At 51.9% G+C, this 27,271-nt stretch overlaps 9 protein-coding genes across 9 annotated transcripts; 6 read left to right on the top strand and 3 right to left on the bottom strand.

Moving 5' to 3' along the window:
* The first annotated feature begins 91 nt into the window (after positions 1–91).
* On the top strand, positions 92–2,268 carry HD553DRAFT_317325 (uncharacterized protein). Its single transcript, XM_046180747.1, has 3 exons — positions 92–220; positions 362–393; positions 731–2,268. The coding sequence occupies exons 1-3, from the start codon at positions 138–140 to the stop codon at positions 2,122–2,124; spliced, it is 1,509 nt and encodes a 502-aa protein (XP_046033818.1). The 5' UTR covers positions 92–137; the 3' UTR covers positions 2,125–2,268.
* Positions 2,269–6,213: 3,945 nt separating this feature from the next.
* Positions 6,214–8,555, bottom strand: HD553DRAFT_317313 (putative beta-glucosidase). Its single transcript, XM_046180746.1, has 10 exons — positions 7,999–8,555; positions 7,877–7,929; positions 7,604–7,807; positions 7,472–7,545; positions 7,314–7,410; positions 7,170–7,253; positions 7,076–7,091; positions 6,918–7,017; positions 6,447–6,848; positions 6,214–6,386 (listed from the first exon to the last, which is right to left on the bottom strand). The coding sequence occupies exons 1-10, from the start codon at positions 8,273–8,275 to the stop codon at positions 6,221–6,223; spliced, it is 1,473 nt and encodes a 490-aa protein (XP_046033817.1). The 5' UTR covers positions 8,276–8,555; the 3' UTR covers positions 6,214–6,220.
* A 149-nt stretch (positions 8,556–8,704) lies between these two features.
* Positions 8,705–11,409, top strand: HD553DRAFT_118287 (general substrate transporter). Its single transcript, XM_046176469.1, has 13 exons — positions 8,705–8,986; positions 9,058–9,107; positions 9,175–9,365; positions 9,425–9,640; positions 9,712–9,805; positions 9,863–10,089; positions 10,161–10,197; positions 10,266–10,538; positions 10,616–10,710; positions 10,788–10,845; positions 10,925–10,936; positions 10,995–11,044; positions 11,110–11,409. Exons 1-13 carry the CDS (start codon positions 8,787–8,789, stop codon positions 11,221–11,223), a joined length of 1,617 nt encoding a protein of 538 aa, XP_046033816.1. The 5' UTR covers positions 8,705–8,786; the 3' UTR covers positions 11,224–11,409.
* Positions 11,410–11,722: 313 nt separating this feature from the next.
* Positions 11,723–13,982, bottom strand: HD553DRAFT_344979 (uncharacterized protein; the record flags this gene model as incomplete). Its single annotated transcript, XM_046183053.1, has 15 exons — positions 11,723–11,804; positions 11,868–11,925; positions 11,994–12,166; positions 12,220–12,348; positions 12,418–12,585; positions 12,649–12,764; positions 12,840–12,878; positions 12,954–12,989; positions 13,064–13,101; positions 13,166–13,181; positions 13,256–13,358; positions 13,417–13,432; positions 13,494–13,515; positions 13,579–13,803; positions 13,875–13,982. The coding sequence occupies 15 exons, from the start codon at positions 13,980–13,982 to the stop codon at positions 11,723–11,725; spliced, it is 1,329 nt and encodes a 442-aa protein (XP_046033815.1).
* Positions 13,983–15,798: 1,816 nt separating this feature from the next.
* HD553DRAFT_317306 (cytochrome b5) lies at positions 15,799–17,342 on the bottom strand. The gene is made up of 4 exons (XM_046180745.1): positions 16,809–17,342; positions 16,562–16,691; positions 16,350–16,432; positions 15,799–16,280 (listed from the first exon to the last, which is right to left on the bottom strand). Exons 1-4 carry the CDS (start codon positions 17,167–17,169, stop codon positions 16,273–16,275), a joined length of 582 nt encoding a protein of 193 aa, XP_046033814.1. The 5' UTR covers positions 17,170–17,342; the 3' UTR covers positions 15,799–16,272.
* A 192-nt stretch (positions 17,343–17,534) lies between these two features.
* On the top strand, positions 17,535–18,116 carry HD553DRAFT_344977 (bola protein; the record flags this gene model as incomplete). The annotated part of the gene is made up of 4 exons (XM_046183052.1): positions 17,535–17,603; positions 17,684–17,783; positions 17,881–17,930; positions 18,051–18,116. 4 exons carry the CDS (start codon positions 17,535–17,537, stop codon positions 18,114–18,116), a joined length of 285 nt encoding a protein of 94 aa, XP_046033813.1.
* Positions 18,117–22,335: 4,219 nt separating this feature from the next.
* On the top strand, positions 22,336–23,475 carry HD553DRAFT_344976 (uncharacterized protein; the record flags this gene model as incomplete). Its single annotated transcript, XM_046183051.1, has 1 exon — positions 22,336–23,475. The coding sequence occupies one exon, from the start codon at positions 22,336–22,338 to the stop codon at positions 23,473–23,475; it is 1,140 nt and encodes a 379-aa protein (XP_046033812.1).
* Positions 23,476–24,206: 731 nt separating this feature from the next.
* HD553DRAFT_276491 (uncharacterized protein) lies at positions 24,207–24,638 on the top strand (the record flags this gene model as incomplete). Its single annotated transcript, XM_046177962.1, has 1 exon — positions 24,207–24,638. A coding segment is annotated over one exon (432 nt), but the record flags the coding sequence as incomplete, so codon positions are not given.
* Positions 24,639–26,021: 1,383 nt separating this feature from the next.
* Positions 26,022–26,528, top strand: HD553DRAFT_261727 (uncharacterized protein; the record flags this gene model as incomplete). The annotated part of the gene is made up of 1 exon (XM_046177420.1): positions 26,022–26,528. A coding segment is annotated over one exon (507 nt), but the record flags the coding sequence as incomplete, so codon positions are not given.
* Between the last annotated feature and the right edge of the window lie 743 nt (positions 26,529–27,271).

The following is a 27,271-nucleotide window of genomic DNA, read 5'->3' as shown; positions in this document are numbered from 1 at the left end:
TCCCCCGCGCTCAAAGCGGTAATAGGGGGCCGAGGACGAGGGTGAAGTAGATGATGATGATGATTTCATCCGATGACATCCTCGATACCACCTCAGCATATTCAGAAAAGTCAAGTATAGACTAGGAGAACACTACCATGCCACCCACTCGAACGTCGACTTGTCAGGTCTGTCACGAAAAACCGCAGAAATACAGGTGTCCGGTCTGTTCGGCGCCATAGTCAGTCGCAGATTTCTTAGGTTTTGTTACGACTCCTGGCGATGTGGCTGACGTTTTTCTTCTTCTCATCTTGCTTGCGATTCGCACGATCGACATTTGATGGTGCTGGTGATAACGATGATGATATGTGCGACGGTGTAGCTGTTCGGTGGGATGTTACAAATCTCATAAAGGTCAGCTCGGACATCTACCCGACTTATTCGTATGTCATCGAAAAGCTGATGATGTGATCATATTCTGCTGTTCCTTCCATTTCTCAACTTCAACCTAAACCCGAACCTGGACCTCGACCTCGACCTGGACCCTGGACTTCATCATGATCCTGATCATTCACGACAACGACAACGACAAACCCCATGCCATCTCATTCACTTTACACTGGATCCTCGGTTGACCCGGACTATTACATCACAACGATGCGGCAAACCCACTATACTACGAACTATCACTCCGAAATCCTGAACGACCGACTACAAAACAAACTCTGATGGGGAAACTTGATCAACGCAGAGAAGTCGCACGGAGATGCCACTGGAAATAGGACAGGAGCAGGATCCACATCGTCGACCACCTTCACGCCTCACCCACAGGTTCCAGCACTACCGATACCTCTTAATCTCCCGCCTCTCCACCTTCCCGGCCGGGCAGACCCTCTGCAGATCCAAATCCAACCCGAATCAACCGCCTCGAACTCCAACTCGAACTCCAACTCTATCTCTACCCCCCGGGCATCCTCTTTATCCTCTTCATCGAAAACAACTTCAACTCGAAGAAGAAGAAGACTCCGACCGCTCTCCGACCTCAGATGGCCATCAGCACCGGATGAGAGCACGTACTTAGATCCGCTTTTGAGGGATGAACCTAAACCTTTGAGGATCGGGTGGGTTGGTGGATCTGGGGCGGGTGGGACGTCAGCTGCTGGTGCATTTGCATCAGGATCTGGATCGGCTGCTGGCAATGAAGCAACGGGAAGAGAGACGAGAGGAACGGGAGAGATGGTTGGATACGCGGCGTTGGCGACTTCGGGCGGGTTGAGGAGGTTGTTAGAGGTCGAAGATCGGGTTGAGGTCGAGGTCGAGGTCGATGATCGGGTTGAGCACATGGAGCGGGTCGAGAATGAGGATGAGGAGCGGGTTGGAGGTGGAGGTCAAGGTGATGGTGATGAAGAGGTCAGGGGAGCGGATCGGGGGTCGATCTCAACAACGCCAGCAACAACGACAACACAATCGGCCGAGGCGGAGCTGGCGGCAGACGCGGCGGTACCTCCTCCGACCATGAAACCCACTCCAGATTCTGATTATGTCTCAGCGGCGAACTCGGCAGTGTCAACAGCGACGATATCCCCAACATCTCCCGCAGCCTCAGCCGTAACAAAACCAGCACCCGCACCTCGTCCTCCGACACTCCCCTCGAACCAACCCCAACCCCAACCTCAAACCCCGAACGAAACCCTCCGACGCCTTCTCAGACTGCTCCACACTTACCCCCGGTACGCCAGGAAAGAGGTCTTGGCGAAATTGTTAGGGTTCGAAGGCGAGCTCGCCGTCGATCACGATTACGGTACGGGTGGTAGCGGGAAGCAGGAAGGCGCAAGGGGAAGTGCGAGGGGAGGTATAAGAGGGAGGAGGATCAGGGTGGACAAGGTCCCTGAGGGGGGTTGGGTGTTGAGGCCGTTTCCTGGATCAGGAGGTGGAGGTATTACAGGGAGATGGACGGAAGGTAGATCGAAGCACGGTAAATCGAAACAACACCCCGTCCCGAATCAGAGGACCGAGATGGACATCCAAGCAATGCACATTGGTGAGAAGGAGACGCTGGCTTTCAGGGCTTTTGCCGAGTGTGTACGTGGGGTTGTCGGGGATGGTGACAAGGATGCGGGTCCGGGGGTGGAGTGGGAGGTGTAAAGTCGTTTGGAGCGGAGTCGTCTTCTTGCGCGCTATCGCGTGGACTGTAGCTATAAGCCAGGGGCTAGGCTTCTAGCGCTACGAACTCGTAGCTATGTAGTACTGCGCTATCCATTACATGCTCGTACCGTTTGACGGTGTCTACATTATCATTTGAGCATGTTTCACATTTCGACTTGACTTGACGATGCGCTTTTACGTGACACATCGGTCGAGACTTTTTTTCCTTAAGCGCGTCCGAAATTTTCCAAGAGAGCCCCGAGGAATATATAAGGAGGAGAACCTCACATCGGCCTGTTGCGACCATGTCCTCATCAAAGCTGCAACACTATCATCATCGACAACATCGACCATGTAAGACCGACATTGTGAGTACCTCGTCCCATCTCCCCTTCTCCTTATCCGCCTGCCCCGGCAAACCGCCCATGATCTCGTTATGAAGATACCGATTAGAACCAGGCTAGTCCAGGAAGACCTTCACCTACCCTTCTTCTCCTCGGCTCCCTCTTCGCCCCGTCCACTATATACGTCGCCTTCTTCTCATACGTCCCGGATCTAGTTGTCTCTCTTTCCTATCCGTCCCGGCTCTTCACGGGGTCGAGGGCGGGGGTCAGGGGGATGGTATTTCTAGACGTGGTGGGAGGAGGGCGGTAGGGCGGGTGTGGGGAGGATCATATGGGTCGAGGTAGAGGGAAGGTGGGTTGGGGGTCCAGTGGAGATACAACATGAGCGTTGATTCGCATGCATCACCCTCTGAACGATCTTTTTCGGCGGTTTTTGTTTTGGGGTGTGGCGGGTTCGGGGTTCGACAGATCATGTTAAAGAGATCACGAGGCTGATTGATGTTCGTTCTCTGTTCTTGACTCGGATTAGGTATGCCGGCTATGGATATTCATGCCGCTGTTTATGATTACTCTGTCGGACTTGCACCTCACTTCGTAAGCACCTCCTTCCTCTACTCTCTTCGCTTCTTCGGTTCCCTCTCCTCGATCACCACCAAATCCAATACACACCGCGATCGCCGCCATGCCACGCAACGAATCCAAAACGTCTCTCTTCATCCTCTTTCGACTACGACTTTTGAATGATGCAAAATACTATTCAGTTCTGCTTCGGATGAGCCCGAGACGATAACAATATTTTACCAAAACACATATTCTCTGACAAAACAAAAGTCGAACGCAAGAGGAAAACAAAGAGAGAGAGAGAGGAAACGTTCTGGGGTGGCGGTGCGGCGATCGTGTTGGGTGTTTTGGTTCATGGCTTTTCCCTTTATCCCTATTCTCATCCTCGGCGATGTCTTTGTTCTCGTTCTTCGGATCGGAGCATGGATGGGTTGCTGGATGGGGATAACTCCTTTTGACGTTTGACCCGGTTCTATTGGCTCGTAGACGGGTTGCAATAATATTGAAAGGGGTACGGGTTGGCTGATCGTCGTGCTTTGTCCTTTCTCTTGTTTTTCTTTCGGCTTTCGATTTCGATCTTTTTGATTGCGAATCGGGTCAATTAGGCCGTTCATCTGGCTGTTCGGGAATGGGGTTTGAAGAGCGTTAGATGATGTGGATCGGAGATCGGATCACGATGAGTGAGTGTTGGCTCGTGTTCGATTCGTGCCTATCCTCGTGCGTCCCCCCACACTCCGATCCCCACTCTCGACCTCGACCTCGAAACCTCGCGCGCCTCATCAAGATGACACCATCAGCTCAATCCATTCTCCGAGTACCATCCTCTTTCCCGCTCCTCGCACCTTATCCCGCCCGCCCACGGTTCGGTCGTCTTAGCCTGGACGCTTTTGTCCTTTTGGGGATCTCAGCAGAAAGGCAGGGACGTCTCGTCTGTGGACCTCGGCCCTTGGTCTTCGGACCATGCCCTTGCCCGGGTTTCCTTTTCCGTCTTCGTATCACTCACCGACCTGGCGGTCTCCTGGCTTGGCGTACTGCTGAGAAGATTCGATCGTCGGGCTCAATCGAGCGGTATGAAGTACGAGGGGGAAATATGCTCGAGCGAGGGGTCTTTGGACGTGGTGGACGTCTTGTCCCTCCGATTGAAGGCGTGTCGGGGCAGGGTGGGAACGGATGGCATTCTTTTCGGGAGTGTCGTTCGTGGGAGCGTTGAGAGGGGGAGAGGGTGGGTGAGAGATAACTCGGCTTTCTGAACGTGTGGCGCGCAGCGTTCTTGTGTGGGTCTGCTCGGATCGGAATGGGGTGGTCTTCTGTTCGATGAACTACGACGGGACGATCATGGTTCTCGCAAATGGAAAATGATCGATGGGAAGCTTACCATACTTCTCGTTCTTCGTTGGCCTAACAGAGATCTATGTTATCCGTTCTCGGCACGGTGTTTAGCGATGAGTCTGCACTGGGTTAGGTGAGTCTCTTTCCCAGGCTGGGTCTCGTTAGATTGTCTGGGTTGTATCGTTGTATACGCCGTGGGGGTACATGCACCATATACAATCTGAATCTGAGTTATCGCCTCGGTCCACTCAAGGATCTTGACTATGGGCCATGTCTCGTCGCCCAGTTCGCTGTCGCCCCAGTCCCAGTCATCGTCATAAAAAATCTTGAATATTTTCATAATTTCATGCCATATTTCACCGTACGTTTCGACGTCGCACTCGTCAAGAAGAACTTTGATGTCGAACCATATCTCATGAAGACTGGATGTCGGTCAAGTCATACAGAAATTTGGTTTGGTCCATAAATTATCTGGTGGTGCATTTCGGTGTCGCCGTCAACACGAAGAACCTTGTTGCTGCCCATGCCACATTATTGCGCCGTATGTCGGCTCGTGCTCGGGATGGAGGTCTCCCTTGTAAGGTGATTGATACTCGGGAACGACTCTATACATAACGTACCCTCCGTCCGTGCTTTTTATCAACAGATGGCTGAAACCGCGGCTCAAGTAAAGGTGAATAACCCGGATGACGATGTAGCCGCATCGGTTGTGGGAGTCAGTGGATCGGTCGAGATGGACGGAAAGAAGCCAGAGGATCAATCGATCGGGATGGATGGAAGGGAGGTCAAGGACGGGTCGGTTGAGATAGTTGGAGAGGAGGTCGAGGATGAACGTTACTCGACACCATCTTTGATCCTGCCTGTCATAGAATCGAACGGCAATCACAGGAGGCACGGGACTTTATTAGTTCCAAGACAAAGTAGAGGGTTGAGTGCCTCTCCTTGAGCTGGCTGAGGAGCTGATCAAGCTCAACCTTCTGGTAGACCCCGCTAGTAACGAGCATGGAAGGTGGGCATGGGGCAAAGACATCCTCTCAGCCTCGTATTCGATGAGAAAGGATGGAGCAAATACTTCAACATTACAGTGGCATGACCACCTTCCAGCTGGGTGATCGCACCGCTCATACCGATCGCAACCCTTGTACGTCTCTTCCACTGCCAAGCAGACGGTATTGAAAATGATCTCGATATTGGCGGTATTGATCTTGCGGCCTCCAACAACGCTCCAGAAGGCAGGTTCCGCGCTGAGGGGGTTCAGACCTTGTTGTGCTAATGTTCAGTACACGGCGACGGCAGTCAAGGCAGGCCGCAATCTCAGAGCGTATACGTCGTCCTCTACAGACAGGCGCGGAGAGCGGTCATAGAGAGCCATGTTGATGGCACAGACGTCCGCGATGAACCGAAAATGCGTGGGGGGGATGCCGTGCGGGACAACAAGTACTTGCTGGGGCAGGAGCCGGTTCATGCAAAGGATATCATCGCCAATTGTCATCATGCGAGAACATCCTGGTTGTCAGCTGGATGCAAGTCCTTACCGAAAGCAAGCTCTCAGCCTCAGCATAGCCACACCAGACACTCCGCTTTGGGTTTCAAGTGGTCTTGCCAAATCACCCACTTATGATCGAGTGGCAGCTGACGAGGCGGTCGCGTCATTTGGCCCGGTTGCCTCCCCGTTTGACCAGCACCAGTTGCAGATCTTGGTTCACTCTCGCATGGTGACAAGAATTTTCACGATGTGAAGTGAAGCAACGGTCAGAAGCTGTCGGGCTGGTTCCCGCCCCATTTGCCGTCTTGCCTCGCCATTTTGGCAGGCTCGGAAGTAGAGACAAGTGAATGAGAGAATCATATCAACGCATCCGGTATTACATGACAGGCTGCGCTGTATCTCCCTCTGATCTAGCCACCAGATGGTGGAAGATCGACTTGATGACAACGGTGGAGTCTTTCGGCGTCCTCTTGCAACCGTTTTCCCTGTCAACGTGTGTGACGCCGAATCTAGGGGCATAACCCATGCTCCATTCCAAGTTGCTGCGAAAGGGGCGCCAGTTTTAGTTCGGTTCGTGATGAAAGGCGGGTTTGCGATCTCACTCTAACAGCGACCAGCCAAAGTATCCGGCTATGTCGATTCCATCCTCCTTGACCGCCTTGGCCATGGCTTCAAGATAGCCTCGGAAATATTCTTGCCTGTCCTCATCGTTGACGATCTCTTCCAGTGTGCGGTCGCCCTCGTGATCCCCAGCGAATCCGTTCTCGGTGATATAGATAGGTACGCTCCGAGGCCCCATCCAGCGCCGACGGATGTCGTTCAAGAGCTTGCGGAAACCCCAAGGAACGTCGTAGGGATGTTCGTTGTGCCCACGCCTGCCGATGGGTTTGCCTTGCTGATCCTGAGTGACGTGCTCGAAATCGCCGTGGTACCGCTCGTCCGATGTGAGACCTTGCCTGACGACTCCTGTAGCCCATTTCGTCGAGTAATGGTTCACACCGAAACTGAAGCCAAGCGGTACGACGGAAGGGCGATCAGCTATTCGGTTTCTTAGCTCTGGTCGGCTGACTTACAAATCATACGATCCCTTGATGAGTTTCCATTCTTCGGCTGTAAAATCTGGTAAATTGCCGTTTGCAAACTTCTTGATGGTCTCGTTATGTTTGCCCAAGTCTGTTCGTGAGGATTGTCAGTATCGTGCCAGAAACCGGCCTCGCAGGGTTGAACGTACAGATGGGATCGGCGAACTGTTAAACATTGTCCATCGCTACATTTAGCTTCGTCCGAACCTTCCTAGCGAGGGATGACCCCGAGCGCCTACTCACCCATCCAGCTAGTATATCAACCGACTGTTCCGCAGCTAACTTCGCTTCGGGAGTATCGAACAGTGGTTCTACCCACTCAATGTCCTAGATACGATTTGTTCGAATCAGATCGTCGATCATTCAGGACAGAGTGGTCGTACTGACTAGCGTGATGCCGATGACTCCTTTCTGTTGTTGCTGGAACTCGCGACGATAGAGCGCCACAGCTCGAGCATGAGTCAGGATCAGGTTGTTTCCCAGGCTGCGGGCGCAAAAAGCGTTAGCAATTTTTCGTGATCCTGATCGTCGACAGCGGAACTCACACCCATCGATCCACTTCGACATCGAAGTTATCCTTCTTTAATACGCGAGCATTCAAGATCGCATAGCTTTGGGGCTATCATCAATGGTCAGGATGATCGCTGAGATTTTCCTTGAAAGCGCGAAAGACTCACCTCGTTGTGCGTGATCCAATGCTTGACACGGTCTCCGAACGTATCAAAGACTAGGGCGGCATACCGCTCCCAGTCTTGCATCAATTCCTCCTTCTGATGACCTGTCGCGTTAAACCCCCCGTACCGCTCTTCTAGCGCTAGAGGAGTGTCCCAGTGAAACAGGGTGATGAAGGGGGTGATGCCTGCATCGAGAAGCGCGTCAATCTAGACAGGCTCCTCGGATTAGTTAGGCTGATCTGATCGTTTCGTTCGGATTGATCTGTGGCGACTTACCAAGTTGGAATAGTAAGCCAGTCCCTTTGGGTTGATAGGATCATTTCTTCCGCCTGTGACAGGAAACCCCTAGCCACGTAAACGTTCTGTCTGAAAACCTGGCAGAAGGATCCGATACTTACCGAGCGGAATGATTCTGGACCAGGAAATCGAGAAGCGGTATGTGTTTGCGCCATACTGTTGCAGCAGACGGACGTCGTCTTTCCATAGATTATACGAGTCGCACGCGACGTCGCCGTTTCCCAAAGGCGCATCGCGGAGAACGTCATCCCAGACCGAAAGACCTCGGCCATCCTGTTTGAAACCCCCCTCGATCTGGTAGGAGGCGGAAGAGTAGCCGTGCATGAAGTCGAAAGGAAGACAATCCTTTGTCGATGGGTCCAGATCAAGTTCAATCATCGTGCTACTATGCGGTTAGAATCTGTCGGGTAACGATCTGCCAGCGGAACGGCCTGCGTTCCGGCATACTCCTCCTCGTTCACCGGCTACCTTTATATGCCCTCGTAGACCCTGATCATCACAAACAGCTCTGTTTCTTGTCGTAGGCTTCCGATGATTGTCCGTTGATGTGACGCGGCCAGACGCATCGCATTATCCTCGGTCAACGAGGAAACGCCGCTAGGGCTATGCAGTGATTGCTACAATCCGACTGCGATCTTGATCCATGCGCCGACAACGCCTCTTGTCCTCGGGAAAGCCGGAGTAGTCGAGTTTGTATTCCACGTGATTCGATCATCGCCGGTCGGAGTATCCTCGTCGGAGGTGGCGGATGCTTCCACGCTCAGTCTGTCTTGTGCTCCCGTGGGGCCCAGTGTCTTTGGGGGTGTACTTATACCCTGGCAACAACCTCAGAAATCCTTGACGGTTTGACGATACAGCAGGGCACTCACACCGCGCACCATCTGCAAACATGTCCGCACCATTGACGCAAGACAATATCGACTCGAAGGTGGAGGTGGAAGATCACATCGAGGATCTCAAGGAGAATCCGCAAGCTCAACCGAGCGCCAATATTCTCTCGTCGGGCGTCGCAGCCTTGACGACGCGCCAAGCGATGAGGCGCTTTTGGCGATTGCTGCTTATCGGTTTCTCGGTCTCCGTGTCGGGAATGTAAGCTGTCGAGCCTACTTGACTCGCTCAAGAGTCTGCTGGTTGTTGACTGCTTGATGAGCGATCTATAGGTACCTAGGTTTTACGTTGACCATCCCGGGTTCAATCATCGTCAACCAAGGTAAGATTGCATGAAATTGCGCGGTCCCGAACGTAAAGATCTGCATAATGACGTACAGCGGAGACAGGTTTCATCGATCAATTCGGCACCGTGCGCAATGCCGAGACCGGAAAACTCGAGCTTAATGCTGTGCACGTGTCCATCTGGGGCGGTACCAACTTTGCCGTACAAGTCTTGCTTCAGATGCTATCCCCGATAACAGCGGACCGGTTCGGTCTCCGCCCCAACATGTACATCTTCACGTTCTTTATGCTCCTGGTAAGCTAATCGGGAAGTCGCCGTATCAGGATCAGATACTGATCTAGCGGATTATACAGGCTATCATCGTTGAAATAGTTGCCAAAGATTGGAAGGCCTTTCTTGCCGCCAAGATTCTGGCCGGAATGTCGGCTGGCTTCATCGGCACGACCATCATGTCGTACATTTCTGAGATTACGATCTCGCAACTTCGAGGACCCCATCTCTCAGCGTTCTCCTTTTTCTTCGCTTTCGGACAATTGATGGCTGCAGTCGGATTGCAAGTACTCGAGACGGTAGGTCGTCGCGATCCATTTCGGCGGACAGAGGGAACTCTCCAGACTCAACCGCCATCATCCTGTTCTAGACAACTCCGGACAAGTATCTCAACGCTTTTTATTCCGAATTCGCTATCTTTGGCATCTGGCTGGCAATCCTTGTTTGCCTTCCGGAGTCTCCAGGTGAGAACCGAATTATCCGAAGTCGGCAAGAACCTTCTGCTGATCTAATAAACGCAGTCTGGCTTTGCAAGATGGGCCGCGAGGAAAAGTCCAAGAAAGCCATGCGCAGGCTAGTCGGTAACGTGCGCGATTACGATATCGATCACGAATATCTCGTCATGAAACACCATCTCGCCGAATCGCAAGCCTTGATGGAGAAATCGTCGAAATTGGGATGGATCGCATGTTTCAAAGGAACCAACTTGAGGAGGACCTTGATCTCCACCATTCCCTTCTCAATGCAGGTAGGTCGTGACCGTGAATTTTCAGCACGAAATTGCAGAGCTGACTGGCATGATCGATGTTCCGGACACAGAACTTTGTCGGTGGACCGCTTGTTCTGGGCTACACCGGTAAGCGCTTGCAGGGTTCGTTGTGGTGTAAATCCCTTGCTGACGATCGGTTCGACCGCCCGTTGTAGTCTACTTCTTCAGTCTCGCTGGAGTCGAAGACGCGTTCCAGGCCAATCTTATTATCTTCTGTATCCTCGTCTCAGCGATTCTCGCGAGTTTCTATTTCGTGGAAAAGGTTGGACGAAGACCCCTTTTGATTTACGGTGGAGCCATCATGGCGATCTGCGACATCGTAATCGGAGTGATCGGTACGGTGGAGTTGTCATCCAAGACCGGAACCGGCCTGATCGTCGTCAGCGTGGTGTGGGTAATTGCCTATGCCATGTCTGTCGCACCCATCGGTGAGTTGTTACGCTGCTGATTCAGCTCCGACCCTCGCACGGAATCTACTGACGCGTTAATCTACATGGCGACCTAGGCTACGTTGCTATCGTCGAGAACTCGACGCCCATGCTGCGAGCCAAGACCGCAGGTATCGCTGCGGTTCTCCAGTCCCTCAGCGGCGTAATCTTTGTGAGTATCTTGACGCGATTATTGCCGATGTCTAATCAGATGAATTCAGCTGAACTTGTGGTTTCGATGTCGTATAGAACTATACTGTCCCAATCATGCTTTCGGAGCAACAGGCGAATTGGGGCGCCAAAACAGGTGAGTAGCGTCACTCTGGTGAGGATGTGCAAAGCTGAAGATGGTCGATGTCGGCCGTCCTTGTTGCTTTGGGTTACAGGATATTTCTTTGGTAAGTTTGGCTGTCAGCCGACCGTCTAGATCTCGACTGATGTCTTCGAGAATCGCAGGTGGATTGGCAGTGCTGTTCACGATCTTGGTATGGTTCACGGTTCCTGAAGTGAGTCGTGCTCGCGAAAGTCCGTTCTTCCAAACAACGCTCAGTTTGGCCTACCCTGATATCAGACTCAAGGCCGAACCTACGAGGAGTTGGACGAGCTCTACGAGCGTCGGCTCCCCGCCTGGCGCTTCAAGGGCGCCAGAACGCTCAAGGACGACCAGATGGTGGACCAAGAATAGACAGGCGGAGTTGCCATCGAGCCGATGGAGGCTAGTTGAACGATCGCGTCGCGTTCGCGTATGTAGGGTTCCGTGTTCCGTTTGGTATTGGGATTTAGCGTGTCTTTTTGTGAATCCGTCGAAGTCGTGTATGTGCTCTTGCCAATCGTTTTAATAGGATTTATGACCGATGCTTTCCGATGTCACGAAGAGTAAACGAAGATGCTGCAATTGTTCTGCTCCAAAAAGCCGATTCTATCCTTCTTGCGATACACGTGATTTCTTCGGAGCGATAGGCCGAAAGTTGAATGACTGATCTTCTTGTCTCGAAGATCGCTCGATCGCCATGACGATCGCCATGCCACCCAGTTTCGGTCCAATCGATGGATCACGCTAGTGATGACATGCCAGATCAAGGTTTCTCACGCTGATCAGGCGCAAGACATCCCGCTCAAGTCGTTTGCATTCGTGCGTCTCTTCTCGAGCCCGGTGTTGCACATCATAGTAGATGGACCAACTGTCAAGTAGCTCGAACTGGAGTAACCAGTGACCGAGCCTCGATATTGCCGAATACGGTGAGCATGTCCAGTAGGACTTGTTGACTGGGTCGGCACGATTGATGAGTGACAGATTTAGCACCGGCAACATGTACAAACGTGACTCACTCGTGCTCGTCCAGATCCTCGAGATTCTGTTCCAACCTATGACTCGCGATCCACCGGACTGACAAGTACACGTAGAATCGATGAATAGGTAATCAACGTCGCGAACATAGCTTTGTGTGAGCTCACCCTTGCCTAAAACCGTTCTTCCGTTGACAGCCACCGCCTGTGGCGGCCAACAGCGCAAGATGAAGAGCAATTCTTCGCACAAGCTCCTTGTGAGGCGAGCATGATCGTGCTCCGGCGCGAAAGGATAACCTGATCGATCAATGACGATCTGTTTGGCCTTCGATATGTAACACCTATTTGGTAAAGGGTCAGTCGATATCAACGTCCATGGTCAGCGATTACGAACTTGGTGATGAGTTGGGTCATGTATATGTTCGCTTTGGCGACCACGTAAGGGTCTGGCCTGTCCCAGCGGTTTTGCGAGGACGAATCCGCCTCTGCCGAAGTCCAGCTATTTGCGTTAGCCTCGAGATCTCTGGAACGACATGTGCCAAGGTTAGTACTGAAATTCTTCACTTCGTCAGCAAGCCTGTTTTCAACGTACGATGCTAGCAGATCACCTGAATCGAGGCGAAAAGGTCGCTCACAGCCCACTAAGGCCTTTTCGTTCTCGAAATTGATCTCGTCAAAGCGGTTCAATGTCGCTCTGACTTCGTCCCAAGCCAGTCGAAATCGCCCCGCATGGTACAGGATCTCTGCCTTTTCGAGGATCCTGAAGAACGGTAGATCCAGTTCAGCACGAACCATCCCCAGTGTATGAAATCGAGAAACTCACTCGAACAGCCTAGAGACGTAACGAAATCCGAGAATTGCCTCAGATCTCGGTACTTTGCTCAATGAACCTTCCGCCGACATGTATTCGTCCGGCAAAGGCTGTACGTGGGTGACGGGCTGTCGGAGACAATAGTAACAGAGAGATCGTTAGGCTGACTGACTGGACTCATTGATCTCGAAGTCTCTGCTCACGCCAAAGTCGACTGATCTGAGTGCAGGCGGGTGGGTGAACTGTTCGTCATTCAGCCCCAACAATTTCAGCTTTCCAGCCAATCGATCTAATTGCAGCATGATCTTATAGCTCACGCTGCATGAATGTGACTTGTCGCCACCGAACACGAGCTATCATATATTATCGAATTCGGTGATCAAGCATTAGCATGCCAGCCCGTGACGGGGCGGTCGATCGTGCTCACCCAGTACATGCGAAGATGCGTTTCTCGTTCCAGTAGATCTGGTTGAACGATAGACATCTCATCATTCATCTGAACCTGGTCGATGTTGCCAGTAGCACATACCAAGTCCGATATAATGCTAACTCAAGACGAGATGGCAGTCAGCGTCCATGCAATCCGCTCAGCCAGCTACTCAATAGTCTCTGTACTTACATCCTCCTCGAACAGTCTCAACATGGTGGTCATCTGTACCACTTGCGCCCAGGCCAACATCGACTGGTCATGCAAGTCCAGGCTATCCAGAGCGGCCACCAGACTAGAACTTTGAGGTAAGCGCAAGGTCGGAAAGCGGACCGGATGAAATAGGGCCTTACAGGTATTGTGAAACGACTGCATGAAATTCATCGAAAGTCAGCGTGGCATTTCTTTGAATACCGTTCGGTGCACTCACGGCACGAAAAAGTAAGGCCTTGCTGTAGATATCTCAAGAATCAGCAGCCCATGCAGATCATTTCACCGCTACCGCATCTGCTCACCGCGACCATAACCTTAATCCGACCCTCTAACGTCTCGATTAACCCGACCAAGAACCCATAAAGCTCGGCGGGAGGTACATCGATCCAAGCGTTTGGTGCCAAGGCGGTGGTATACGTAGCGATCGCCAGGACGACCGTCAGGAATTCCGGCGATTCTTTGTCAAAGCCGGCGTCGAGAGCGTGCAGATGGCTCGGAGGGTGTAGGAGCGGTACGAGCTGCCAGAGCTGTAATAAATGTTGGTCAAGTTGTTCGATCAGTCAATTCTGGGACAAAAGGTAGGTTAAGAGGTACTTACGTAGTCGATGTAGATATGTTGGAGGTCCAGAGCTAGCTCTCGAGGCATGTATCGATCGATCCCGTCGAGATCGGTCGGTTCCGCCTGTTCATTCGCTATACCTCCCATGTCGGTACCAGTGGGACTTGTGGGTGAATCTTGACGATGTCGACCGACACGGGTACGATTCCTGTGTAATCAAAATTGTGAATGCCAGGAAGGGCGCCATTAGATATCACCTTCATTGAGCTGAGAGAAGGCATGGTAGATCAGGACTCACACTTGTCGAGGTAGCCTGCCTTGATAGCTATATCCCTTTCTATATAACGAGAACCTTGAGTACGCAACAATCCCATCATGCGTAGTTCTGAAAGAGGAGACCTAGACTCACTCGGGACCTCGCTTCTTAACAACTCGTAATGAAGTGCACTCGAATCCCTTCTCGACGCATCTTGAGCATGAACCAGAAGGACTTGAAGCCGCAGGGCACTTCTTTCTGGTAGGATCAAACAACTGTCAGTATCTATATTGAATATAAAAGTAGGATGGACATACTTGTCACGACGACATTGATCTACACAGAGGAACCAGGGGTAAGCCTCGCTGAACTCTGGATCGACAACGGAAGCATGGCGAGATCGAAAAGGTACTTGCCGCATGCTTTGACTGGAGGATCCATCGTATAAACAGAATCTGGACTATTGCTACCAGGTTCAAGCAGCTATCCTAGCTGTACAGGAGAGTAGCTAGAGTAGATCTGGTTGCCAAGCGTGCTCTCGTTACCGTCGATGCCCCATATTCATGCTGTTGCCGACTCGTCATATTTGCTCCCGGCCACAGATGAATATGCTTCCGGCTCCTAGCTCTAGCGCTTCAGGCGATCAGCAAGCAATTTAGCAACGGTCAATAGAAGGATCATGAAGGACAATGCAAATCGCAGGAGCCTCTTCCTTGATTTCTAAATCTTGACTTCTCATCGGATACGGAGATGGTTCAAAGAGGCGAAGCCGATATACTCATATGCAAGGATAGAGTGGAGGAGATGGAAGATGACGTCAACGATGATGCCAAGGTTGACGCCAACACAAACCTGGACGTCAAGTCCAGATGGATGCCATTTGCCCAGTTCAAACATGTCAAGCCTGGCTCCGGAGAGGATCACCTGCAGGCGCTTTGAGACGATATTGAGCTGATACAGGAACGGGATCATCTCCGTTTGACATGGCTGCTACAAACGCAGCTGTGACTGTTGTCATCCTTGGCGCTGGCTTGAACGAGACGAGCAGTTTCACCTTGACCCGTGCTTGTAGCACCTTGTAAGCCTTGGGCAAGATCTTTGATGCTAGCAATGGCGCGACATGCGGGTCGATCTAGACCACTATCATGATCGACGCCTACCGGCTTGGAGCACCTTACGCTGGAACACCTCGCGCTGGAACACCTCACGCTCGGGCACCTCGCCCAGCAACTCCTTTATTTACGCTAGCTCCGACCCAACTTCATGTACCTCTCAACCTCGACCGATCTACTGACCAAGCTCAGCCACACGTACCTTGCAACTTCCATCGATCTGCCGCTCTGCAGAGAGATCGAGCTGGGGCTCCTCTCGACCTCTGAGCAATCATCATGGCCTCTACTCTCTGGTCTTCCTCCACATGATCGAGAACGCTTCAATCAGATACTATTGGGGAGTGACCTTCTGTCTCATGCTTCTCGTACGTCAGCTCGAACAGTCGAACGTCAAGCCAGAGACTCTAAGGTCACGCGCAGCAGGAGCGCTTGGAGACGTGTAAGTTGATGTCGTTCCGCCTGTCGATATACCGTGTTTATCATTCATCCGTGTCCATTTAGTATAGGTGGCTCGCTTCGCTTCTGTTTGGTTCGTCGTGCACACTTTGTAGGGAACGTCCTGTGCAGACAGAGAAGTTTAGTTTTCCGTTTCGTCGCTCGGCACGGGATTCATAACGCATTTTTGATCGAACAGAACCATAAGCCTGCAGCGCAAGCAGCTCATCTGCACCGCGTGTATCCAGGGCGATCTCGTATCCAGATGGACGTCGCGGATTCTGTTCTACCCCGGTAGCTTTGGTTATAGTACTTGGCCGAATTCGGATCTGGGTCGATCATGGTCTATGCTCGATCGTCTACGTCTCACGCTGAAAGTAGCGGGAATTCGACTCCCTTATAGGAGGCGGAAAACCCTCTTTGAGTTCCTCTCCGATAATACCTATCCGCTCCTTACGGATTGATACGTCAAGGTCAGCCTGGTTCATACTTAGGAACCCGCAAGCCAGGTCGAGCCAGAAGTGCGAGTCCCATGAGGGGACCAGGAAATCCTCTTAACACGTTACTCCTGTACCGTAATCTGGATATGTGTAGAGCACGGTGCTCGATATCGTATCAAGCGTACGACCTGTCCTTATCCAGCTATCCTAGCCGTTCGACATCAAGAGCTCAGCCCCGCTTCCGTCCCGTTTTTGCTCTCCTTGTCCGTACCCGCGAACATCGGATCCTCGACAAGCTCCCCGCAGACGATATACTTGTTGACAAAGTGTCCGTGCCAGGATTGCATGTTGTCACTATAATACACCACATGAGCACCATACGTAAGCGAGAGTCAGCTTACCATATCTCTTCATACTGATCGCACATCATCACACCGCACTCGAAGATGCGTTATCTTGGCGAGTCGACGGGTCGGGACTCACATCTCGTCCATAGTAAACCCGTCTAGCGTATCCAGCGGCTGGTCCAGCGGCGTGAGCATGTCCTCGTCGAAAGATTGTTTGGCCATCCCTCGGGAGGCGTCTCGTCCTGCGAAATTGCCGTATGGGCCGTCTGTATGATATATAAGTGGATGACGACGTAGCAATACGATGCATGCAAGTAATGGTTTCGGAGTTTAGCAACTGGTGTGATTTCGTCAGATCGCAAGCGAGAACGGCGACGACTTACCTGGGCCGTAAAACCCAGCTCCGGATGTAACATCGAATACAGTCCTCTCCAATCTGACCTCCCTCCACCCCCTCTCCTCCTTTTCGTCCTTGGCTTTCATCCTCCTCTGGATCGCTAGCAGCAGTCTTCCTTCCCCATCCTTTCGCTTCCCATCATACTTCGCCAGCTCTCTCGGGGTAAACTTCTTGTAGACAAGGCATTGAGGGTGTTTCTTCGGAATAGCTTGATAATCCGTTGATGGACGTTGTGCTGGTGTTGAGGTACGTGGTCGTAATGCAGGTCGGATGAGGGCGATGAGGAGGTAGATGAGGATCGAGACGAGCCCGATGTCGACGAGGTTAAGCTCGCGAACGGGGGACATTCTAGCTGACAAAGCCTTGACGGAGGATAGGGTAGAGTGTGAGGTCCCTCCGGAGGAAGATATCTAGCTCGTCAGAGCGGTGATGACGTCTGTAGGAGGTAACATTAGTCTTTGTCGAGTTGGTCGACACAGGTTCCACCTTTGGGCGACTTTGGGTCCGCGTTGATGAGTAAGGTAAGGTCAGGCTGGGCTCCTGTACGCCAGACGAACAACTTCTTCCAACTTCACTCAACCTTCCATCCTCGAAACGATGCCACCCAGCCACTTAAACATTCGTGGACCCTCATCTACAGCTTTACAGGCAAATCAGTAAAACTTGACTTCCAAACTACCGGATCCGTGGAGAACGAAACAGCGACGGAATAATGGCAGGCGCAGCTATGGAGCATCAGATTGGGGAGATCCTTCGATCGAACCTCGACATCCAGGATCTAGTACATCCACATATCATTGCTGCCCAAGCAGGAAACCTTGCTGATATCCCCTGATACTGTTTACTGGCTGGGCGTGGTAGGAAATCGTCGACATCTCGGCAAATTGCGGGACGTCGTTCTCGATCGTCGTGGTATCACCAGCCTTCCAAGGCAAGGGCAAGCTGGCAAGACATAAGCTCGGTGAGTGCAGCCATTCTAGGGTTTTCTTCTTCCGTTAGCATGCGACATAGACTGACACTCAATTCCTTGGCTCTTGTGCGCTCTTGTGCACTCGCAGTAAACTCAATACTAGCGGATCAGATTGCTACATTACACGCATTCTCACAAGTTAGTTGCAGGCATACCTCTTACCTCCCCGTTCCCTTACGTCGCCCCGCCGAATTGTTTCTCAATGATATGCTGACCCACGCTTCGCCTCACCTCACCTCGCTCAATGTAATATCGTAGAAACCGTTGACACCGGCCGAATGGGAAAAAGAAAAAGAAAAGCGGGCGGCCGCTACGAAAGTGTAGGATCAAAACCTACCTACGTTGTCCGACGGAATGACCATAGAATTAGCATTTTTATCGTGAGTGGCCGTATGTCCTATCGATCTCGGTCTGTACCACGCAAGCGATCGAGGATAATTCTCTTGATCAACCGTTCGATGGCTGATCAATCGTCACTCTGCGCATTGATCATATGTATCTTACCCTTACTTCTTATCGCGCCTATCGAAACTCCCTTCTTATTCGACCAAACCTGATCCCTTAGACTATTATACCGGATCCGGTTCCCATGCATATACATGCTTCAATGTCCCGTACTCTGCGAAAGACGAATAAGAGCGACAAGCCACAAGATTTGGACCATGACTCGATGAGATGGAGCTTGGACCCGACATGGGACACCTTGAGCCGAATTAGATCGTGTTCCAACTTGCGTCGAGGCGACGGGATGAGTGAAGGATCAGAGTACCGTCTGAACAGGTCCGAGTGACGCGATGATGGTTTCAAGGACAATGGAGGATCAAATCGGTACTCGTGTGACACTTCAAGCGAATATCGCGGAGCTATAATGGATTCAAGCCATAGGACATCCGCTTCAAGACTTGTTGCCCGAGGTACACCTCGGAGCTGTATCTACTGTTCTCGTTGCGTATATTGAGACCGACGTGGCCAACGTGGCCAAGCAGCACGAGACTGCCAAGGAAGATCGGGTCCGAGCGATTCAGCCGGCGAGTCTTGGTCGGTCGAGCAGCGCTGACGATCTCTGTATGTAAACAAGCTTCCGGCCTGCTTGGTTATAGTTGCGCATCGCAGGCGAGAGGTGGCAAGGTGTACAATGAATAGGGTGACCTGGTTGACCTGGATTCAGTCGTTTTGGAGTTCTTGTCAAAAATGTGATTTGAGAAGAGTTGTTGATTTTCGAGAACGCAATTTCCAAGGTGCGCGATGTATCGGCCTGATATACAACCCTTAGCTCGACCCGATCGACAGTTCGGGATTGACCTGCACTTCTGGCAGCGTTCTACCAGAGCCGGTATGAAGGTGGAGAGATCTGAAAGTGGGCAATCAAAATCTCCTATAGAGAAATGTATCATCACCCCTGCCATTGAGGGCACTGGACTGACATATCATGTGTTAGCGGACTTTGCCATATACATATCCCGGTGATTACAACAGACGTTCATATGCAGTTGTACAAACATGCTTGTTTATTGAAAACTTTACGTTGATCATGTGACCAAATGCTCATAGCTATCGAGAAGCTTGTGGAAACGGCAGGGACAGGATTACTCCTTTGTCCTTCATTGATTTCCTCCTATGGTTCAGCAGGAGCCTTATATATAGCACACAAACCACCTAATCATTGTTGTTGCGGACAGAGGACACTGCTTGTGGCAACAATACGCACAAAATTTCAAACATGTCATACAATGAGCAACAAGCAGAGATAGATTGGTGCACACAGATGGATTTTGAAGGGTCTTGGATGACCAACTGCTCAGGGGTTCTGGAAACACATCTTCCATCTGATTACAGCAACTGTCTAATGGGAATAGACCAGCAAGAGATTTTGACGCAGTTACCTCAGGAAATCTATCCTCAGTATGCACAATTAGTCTGTGAGAGTTTCTCAGGACTGCAATATCCACTGCATCCTTATGAGGCACAATCATATCAACAATGCATACCAGGGACCATATACAGTGGTACCTGTGCCAGTAGCAGTGCTGCAAGTCAATATGGCCATTGTATTAGGCTTAATCCGTTGCTTGCTGGTTGCCACACTTCCAAGCCGGTGATTGTTGGGCATCAGTTGGCCAGCCCTTGTGAGGTGGGCTCAGGGCTTCCCAACTCATTGTCTGCCTCAAAACTAGTCAACAGTACTGTGCTAGGGCGGAGCTTTGAACCATCATCAGATCTGTCAGATGCATATAGCAATAATACAGCAGCTGTACCTCAGCCACTGGAGGATAGCATACATCCTTGTGGGAACGGTCCTGATGTGATATCGGCTGCACCTCCATTGGAAAATACCAAAGGCTTTGGTACTCAGGTCAAGCCGCCAGGTAAAGTGTCAGGTGGAAGTCTTTGGCTCAAGGACAAGAGGAAGAACCCAAATAGCAATCGCTTTGTCGAACACTACCTTGTCAAGCGAATAGATGAAGAGGCGTTCGATCTTGAAGGAGAGCTAGTGTCTTTTGCTGTGATAAGCACCAACAGAGATGTTACTGCTCTCACTGGACTTGGTAGCATTGCTCTACAGAAAGCCAAGCTGTACTTGGGTATCGACTGGGGTGACTGGAGGGTTACATATCTAGGCAGAGCACATTTGAATGATGAAGCAAAGCAGAGCCTGCTTGAAGGATTAGATATTGAGCAAGCCAGATCAAGTTGGTTTTGTTCAGATCCTGGTCAAGCACAACAGGAAAACAATCAGGAGACCACATATGCACCAGTAACAGATGAACAGAGCTTTGGTAACATCAATCAGGATGAGGTATGGGAAGCCTCATATGCACATGTGTCAACAGATTCATCAATATGGATGCCCAGGCTTGGATCAAGTCATCCCTATCATCATGAGACTGGCCCTCGGATGTCACATGTTGACGAGGCTGGCAACCAGCAGTCAGTCACGATCCCAGGCAAAAGGTGCTATTCAATAGCTTCTAGGATGAACATACAGAAGGGTGCACTCAATCGTTCAACAGTAACAGATACAACCCGTGCAAAGATGTCACTCAGCGCCGCACATGCAAAATCGTTCCATGTTGAGCGAAAAAGTGGGATCAGGTTCATATATGGAGGGCAGTCAGTAGATGTTGCCATCATACGGACTGTATATGCTACAGCCAAGTTCCTCAATTGTTCTATCCCCACACTTCACAGGGCTTTGCGTAGGAGAGATATTAAGAAGGGTATTGTAAAGCAGATATGGAGAGTGTGGGAAGTCGACATGTGAAGAAAGCTGCTACAGTACAACATCAGCAGGAACTGACAACCGCTGGCACGGTCATATTTATTCAGTTACTTTTGCATGTTGTATTATTACTGTTATAGCCATCCATGGTACGACTAGAATGCAAATCCAAACGGGTTTTCCGCCAGCAGCTCCGACGGAGTAGGTACTTATATGATACAAAAGGCAATGTGTAACTACTACGATCACTATTGTAATATGTAGTTCATCTGCTATCACACTCATTTATCTATCTACTACCCTACACAAGTCCCGGAGAACACAAAGGTTGCTGGCAACCTAACAAAATCCTTGTCTGGCAAGTCAGACCAGCCTGGTGGGGTCATTGGCCTAACAGAGAGGTATGTATTGTTGAAGAATATCAGGGGGAATAATCAACAGTATACATAGGGCTAGGTCTATGATCAAGGGTGTAATAACGGATAAAATATTTACATATCAGGGGGCTTCATACAAGTACCTGTAGGAGAGGCGAAAGAGACCTCAGAGGCGAAAGAGACCTCAGGGCTGACGCCAAGAAGAATTACCAAGTAGACCTCCAAGGGGGTTTTGTGCAGAAGTAGTGATGTGTCATAAGACAATGATAACAGATGTCGAGAACTGTCAAGGCAAGATTGGCCTGATGAAGGCCTGGAAGAACATTATTAGGCTTGTCTGCAAGCCTGGAATAGTATCACACGGGACTAGAAGGTAGGGCAAGGTAATGAATGTAATAACGGATGTAGTACAACTGGTACTACATTACAGCAAACACTTAGGGGTCGTTCTAGATATACTCCGTACGGAACTCCCATCGGAGGTCCCTGTAAAACTACCCGACGTTACGCGCGCAGCGCGGGACTTAGATAGATGACTGAGAGTCATCATCACCACACTTGTACCTCCTACCTAGCCTCATCATCATCATCTCATCTGTGCTGCTGTTCTCTTCGTGGCGACGCAAGCTGGATCTGGATCACTCGAACATACCCCTTTTGGTGTACGTACGAAACCCCGAGTCGTTTAAGTCAAGTTTCGCCCAAGTCACGTCAAGTCTCACCCACGTCAACGTCGATCGCAGTCAACCGATACCAATACTATACACCATCGACATCGTGAATGCCAACTGAGACGAGGGAACAAGCCAGAGTAGCTGCAGAGAATAGACACCACTTCTCCGTTCTCCCTTTGTCGAGACCCACACCGCTCGACGAGTTCTTCCGACGAATCGGACACGAGATCGAACCTCGCCACCAAAAATTTTCACGAGCGACGTCATCGATCATGAAGGACATCCCGACCTTTGGGGGAGAACACTTCCGTACATGGCTCAAGGACTTCCAGAACGCTATGCTCGTCTACGATTGGGACGAGAACGACAAGAAGCAAGCAAAGGCTTTTCGCCTCAACCTAGTCGAAGGATCGATGGCACAGCAATGGTACGAGCAGGAAGTCGATGAGCCCTCGAGAGCCAGTTGGTCCCTACTCCTTCCTCTCTTGAAAACCAAGTTCGATAATGCGGTAGAGGACAGACGATCAGCCTTCCAAGTGATGTCGACTACGTCCTTGAGGGATGACGATATCGGGGCGCCGAATGGAAAGGGAGGGATGCGACATGTCGATTGGGCGAGGTCTCTCTCCGTCGCCAGCCAAAGGGCCGGAGAAGACAGGGACGGTAACTACGCTTTCCTCGTCATGAACAACATCGGACCGAACGTCAGGAGCCTCCTTACAGCGAGAGCGGCGACCAACTCGGTCGGAAGGATCTGTAACGCCGTCGAAACCCTTACCCCTACCGACATCGAGACCGTCAAGGCCGCAGTGAAAGCTGAACAAGACAACAGGGACATGCGATCCAAGCTGGCCTTGCTGGAGAGGTCCATGCAGCCTGGTAGGCCCGCTCCTCAACCGACGCAGAGGGAGACTTCGGACTCTTACAGCTCGTCGTGGATCAACAACCAGAACGTCGCGCCAACGGAGGACGTGATCTTCCAAAACAACACCGAAGGAGTCGAGGCATACAAGCGAGCCGTGAGGGCGTACCACGAAAGGTACGGGGATTCGACCTACCCCAACCCTTCGAGGCCGTACCCCCTTACCCCAGGTTCCGACCCAGCTGGAACCAACGAATGCTACAAGTGCGGAAAAGCAGACCACCTCCGCTCGCAGTGCCAAGCCCCTTACACGATTCCCGAGAACGAGCAGCGATACCGAGGCAGCGTCAACAAGGCCAAGAGATCGATCCAACAAAGACCGGACCAAAGGAACTCGAACACGACTCCGATGGCCAAACCGATTCGCTGGCTAGGAACGGAGGACGATCCTAGGTTTGCCCACCTCGCTAGACTCAACCACTTCCCTATCTCCCCACCCATGTCCGACTACGCCGATCTCCCGGAAAATGGCGAAGGCCCCAACTACTGAAGCCGGTAGTTGGGAGCCGTAGTCAACCAAGGCGAAAAGAAGGGATAGGGGTGAGAGGCGAGTGTCAGGGCGGATTGGGGTTAACGTTAGGAAAGGAAGAGGAGCCGCCGAAGAAAGAAGCATATACAAAAACCACAGAGGCAAGTACGCAAGAGAAGGGTAAGCGGTCCTTTGAAGGGGCATACATCCACCCCGACCGGAGGAAAATCATCGAAAGCGGCGGGAACAAGAGCGGGGGAACGATGGCAGCCATCCCCGAGTACTTGGACGGAAAGCCGTGCTACCAGGTGCGAGGAGACGAGCCGGAGAGGGCGTTTGGCATAGAGGTGAAGTTCAACGACGTTGGTCCAATCGCGACAGCCACCGTGGACTGTGGCGCCTTTATGAACGCCATGAACCACGCCTGGTACAGGATGCATGAAGCAACGTTGGGACCGTTAGAAGAGCCAGATTTCCACTTCAGGATGGCGAACGGCGCTCTCTCCAGGAATATCGGCTCGATCAATGCGACGATAAACCTCCTACACGACAACGGTCCGGTCGAATTGACGACAAGGTTTCAGATCATGGACACCAGCGACGACTGGACGATCCTGGTAGGGAAGCCGTGGCTGAGAGACATGCGAGTCACGATGGACTTTTGGGAGGACACGTTGCAAATCAAGGTCGGGGACGAAAACAGAACATGGCCAAACGTTGCAGAAAATGTAACACGAGTAGTTGGAGACGGCATGGACGCCAGGGCGGTCAGACGACTAGGAGAAAACAGTTGGGCGCCTTCACCACTGTCGCCCCAACCGAGCGCACTGGAAGGGAACGAAGTCGAGGACACCCATGCGAGAGCCGCAGCGATCTTAGCGAAGGTAAAATTCGGTAAGAACCTCACGCCGGAGCAGGCAGCAAGAGCGGAACAACTCGTCAGAGACCACCACAGGGCCTTTGCACTAGATCTCGCCGAGGTGAAGGCCTGCCCGCACACCGTACATACGCTGAAGGTCCTGCCGGATATGCCCTTGACGAAGAAACCGTTTGGTCGGCCCCTCTCAATGCCCGAACTGGTAGCGGCGAAGAAACAGGTCGAAAAGTTGCTGGCGGCTGGAGTGATCGAAAGGTGCCGTCCGGAGGAGGTCAAGTGCGTAGCCCCGATAGTGATGGCGGCGAAGCGGAAAGACTCAGTAGCCTCGATGGATGACCTGGCGGAGATGGCGGAGGAAGCGGTGAGAGAGTGGGAGAAATGGAGGGAGAGTCGAGGAGAGGAGACGATGGAGACAGCGAAATCCTTGCAGGGCACTCAGAAAGGGAGTAGCGCCGATAGGTGCTCTGGGCCATCTTCCCAGGGGTCGCTAGGGATGGGGGGTGACGCCCCCTCCCGCTCGAACGTACGTCCTCACGAACACCCCGAGAATACCCACCGAGAGCTAGACACTGCTAATCCTAGTGCGGGGAAGGGAGATACGGCAGATTACAGGATGTGCCACAACTTCCAACAAATAAACCGCGCCACCGACGTCATCGCGTTTCCACCAGGCGATTTGGCCTCGAAGATACTGAATCACTCCGGTAAACGCTTCGTCTCGAAAGTCGACGCCTTAGGCGCGTTTTACTGGATCGAGCTATCCGAAGAGTCGAAGGGATTCCTGTGTTTTTACCTGCAGGGATACGGATACCTGAGATATAACAGGTTGCCCATGGGTCCAGTCGGGTCTCCCGGCACTTACCAGGTAGCGATGGAGAGAACGCTGGGCGATTTGCTAGAGCCTGGTCCCGTTTCCGCGTGGATGGACGACATCTTTACAAGTGCCGACGAATTCGAGGAGATGCATACGGTATTGACGGTTTGCTTCAGGCGCGCAATCGAAGCGAACCTTATGTTCTCGCCGAGCAAGACATACCTGTTCATGGACGAGTGCATCATCGGAGGCAGAAAGGTCGGGAAAGCAGGGGTCTCCCCAGATCCGGAGAAGGTCGCCGCGCTTTTGAGGTGGCCACGGCCGCAAAACGCCCGAGAAGTACTGTCGTTCGTCAACACAGCGAGGGTATTCGAGATGCACATCCCGAAATTTGCGGTGCTAGCCAGCCCGTTGTACGAGTTGACGAGGGACATCAGGCCCGCGTCAAAGAAGCGCGGATCTTTCAAAGATGCGTTGAGTTCGAGCGACGTCAGGGAGATTTGGTCGGAACGTCACGAGAAGGCGTTCTACTTACTGAAAACGCTCATGACCACGGATCCAGTAGCGGTCTTTCCCACGTACGATGGGAGGGCGTTCCACATAGCGACAGACGCATGCGACATAGGCTTCTCGGGGCACCTCTACCAAATGGACGACGAGCAAAGGATCAGGACGATAGCGTATGCGTCGAGAGCGACCTCAATCAGCGAGTCAAAGATGCATTCGTCAGAGCAGGAACTCATCGCGGTCAAGTGGGCCCTCGAATATTTCCACAAGTTCACTTACGGCCAGAAAATAGTTCTCCACACGGATTGCCAGTCGGTAAGAGACCTCTTGAGAGGAGAAAACGGTACTGGAAGACGAGCGGGCTGGAAAGAGTCCATCATCAGCGGCAGGGTGATAGAATTCGTCCATCGCCCAGGGAAAGACAACCACGTCGCAGACGGCTTATCACGAAACCCCGGGTTGGAGGCGAGAACGGCCGAAGGGGACGCGACCGAGATGGGATGGGAGGCAGCAAAAGGCCTCACGAACAGCTACATGGGCATATGCAGGGTAGCAATCGACGAGGACATCGCGCTCGTAGATCGCTTCGCGGACGATGATCTCGAAGACGTCGTGAGGTGGATTACACAGACTGACCACGACCTCATCGAGGAGGACGACATCGAAGACGTCAAACAACGCGCAGTGAATTACTGGATAGAGGATGGCGAACTCAGGAAAAGAGTGGAAGGCTATGGTCGGGTCACGGTCATACCATGCAAGGAGGGTCCGAAGCAAGCGAAAAACACACACGAGAGTAACGGGCATCTGGGCCGCGACCTCATGATCTCATCCCTGGTCAAATCGTTCTCATGGAAAACAATGAGGAAGGATGTGGACGTCAGCCTATCCTCGTGCCAAAGGTGCAGTCAATTCGGTAACCGCTTGGCGAAACTCTTGATGCGTCGCGCGCGCCCTCGGCGGCGACCTAGAGAGAGAGATATAGATGATGGACCACACCACTAGCACCTTGTATGCAGAGTAGTCCAGCCAGCATATCATCATCCCTCTCAGACCGCCTGCCTGCCTCCTTGTGGCGACGCTGCAGGATCTAGACCGGTGAGAAGAGAGGCTCGGCTTCCACGAAAAAATTTTCCACGTCCACGTCAGCCAACGCATCGACTTCATCCACGTCCACGTCTTCCCTTCCTTTTTCGTACGACATACGTAGCTTTCACTCCGACATATAGCGAATGGACCAGATCGAGTCTAGAGCGAGGACAAGCACAGACGAAATCGAAAAGATTACACACACACGATCGGGCGGAGAAGAGAGGATCCGACAGATCCTCCTCTACAGACTCCCTGGTTGGGGATTGACGGTTCTCAGCGATCTTTACAAACCCATCGGTTACGACGAATCGACACCGAACCCAGATTCACCACCCTATCGAGCTTCGCAACAATCCCCAGTATATCCCCCGTCCTACCAAACAGACGCCGAAAGTTCGATCGATACAGACGAGCTCATCAGAAGGCTCCAAGTGGTGGCGAACGCATCAAACTCTTCTCTTACAATGATCTCCCCCTTACCGAAATGCACGGGGACGGAGCCAGCGGCGGATTGGCTGAACGCTTTC

Source organism: Filobasidium floriforme (assembly GCF_021052385.1).
Source record: "Filobasidium floriforme strain CBS 6241 chromosome Unknown HD553scaffold_22, whole genome shotgun sequence".
NCBI lineage: Eukaryota > Fungi > Basidiomycota > Tremellomycetes > Filobasidiales > Filobasidiaceae > Filobasidium > Filobasidium floriforme.
This window is presented reverse-complemented; position numbering and strand designations above follow the sequence as displayed.

Coding starts and splice junctions, on each gene's coding strand:
- HD553DRAFT_317325 (XM_046180747.1), top strand. CDS start 138: ATGCCACCCACTCGAACGTCGACTTGTCAGGTCTGTCACGAAAAACCG. Junction 221..361: donor CCGGTCTGTTCGGCGCCATA/GTCAGTCGCAGA, acceptor GCGACGGTGTAG/CTGTTCGGTGGGATGTTACA. Junction 394..730: donor ATGTTACAAATCTCATAAAG/GTCAGCTCGGAC, acceptor TGATCAACGCAG/AGAAGTCGCACGGAGATGCC.
- HD553DRAFT_317313 (XM_046180746.1), bottom strand. CDS start 8,275: ATGATTGAACTTGATCTGGACCCATCGACAAAGGATTGTCTTCCTTTC. Junction 7,546..7,603: donor ATTGGATCACGCACAACGAG/GTGAGTCTTTCG, acceptor CATTGATGATAG/CCCCAAAGCTATGCGATCTT. Junction 7,254..7,313: donor GAGTCATCGGCATCACGCTA/GTCAGTACGACC, acceptor AATCGTATCTAG/GACATTGAGTGGGTAGAACC.
- HD553DRAFT_118287 (XM_046176469.1), top strand. CDS start 8,787: ATGTCCGCACCATTGACGCAAGACAATATCGACTCGAAGGTGGAGGTG. Junction 9,108..9,174: donor TTCAATCATCGTCAACCAAG/GTAAGATTGCAT, acceptor CAGCGGAGACAG/GTTTCATCGATCAATTCGGC. Junction 9,366..9,424: donor TCACGTTCTTTATGCTCCTG/GTAAGCTAATCG, acceptor CGGATTATACAG/GCTATCATCGTTGAAATAGT.
- HD553DRAFT_317306 (XM_046180745.1), bottom strand. CDS start 17,169: ATGTCCCCCGTTCGCGAGCTTAACCTCGTCGACATCGGGCTCGTCTCG. Junction 16,692..16,808: donor AGCTGGGTTTTACGGCCCAG/GTAAGTCGTCGC, acceptor TATATCATACAG/ACGGCCCATACGGCAATTTC. Junction 16,433..16,561: donor GGGTTTACTATGGACGAGAT/GTGAGTCCCGAC, acceptor GGTGTATTATAG/TGACAACATGCAATCCTGGC.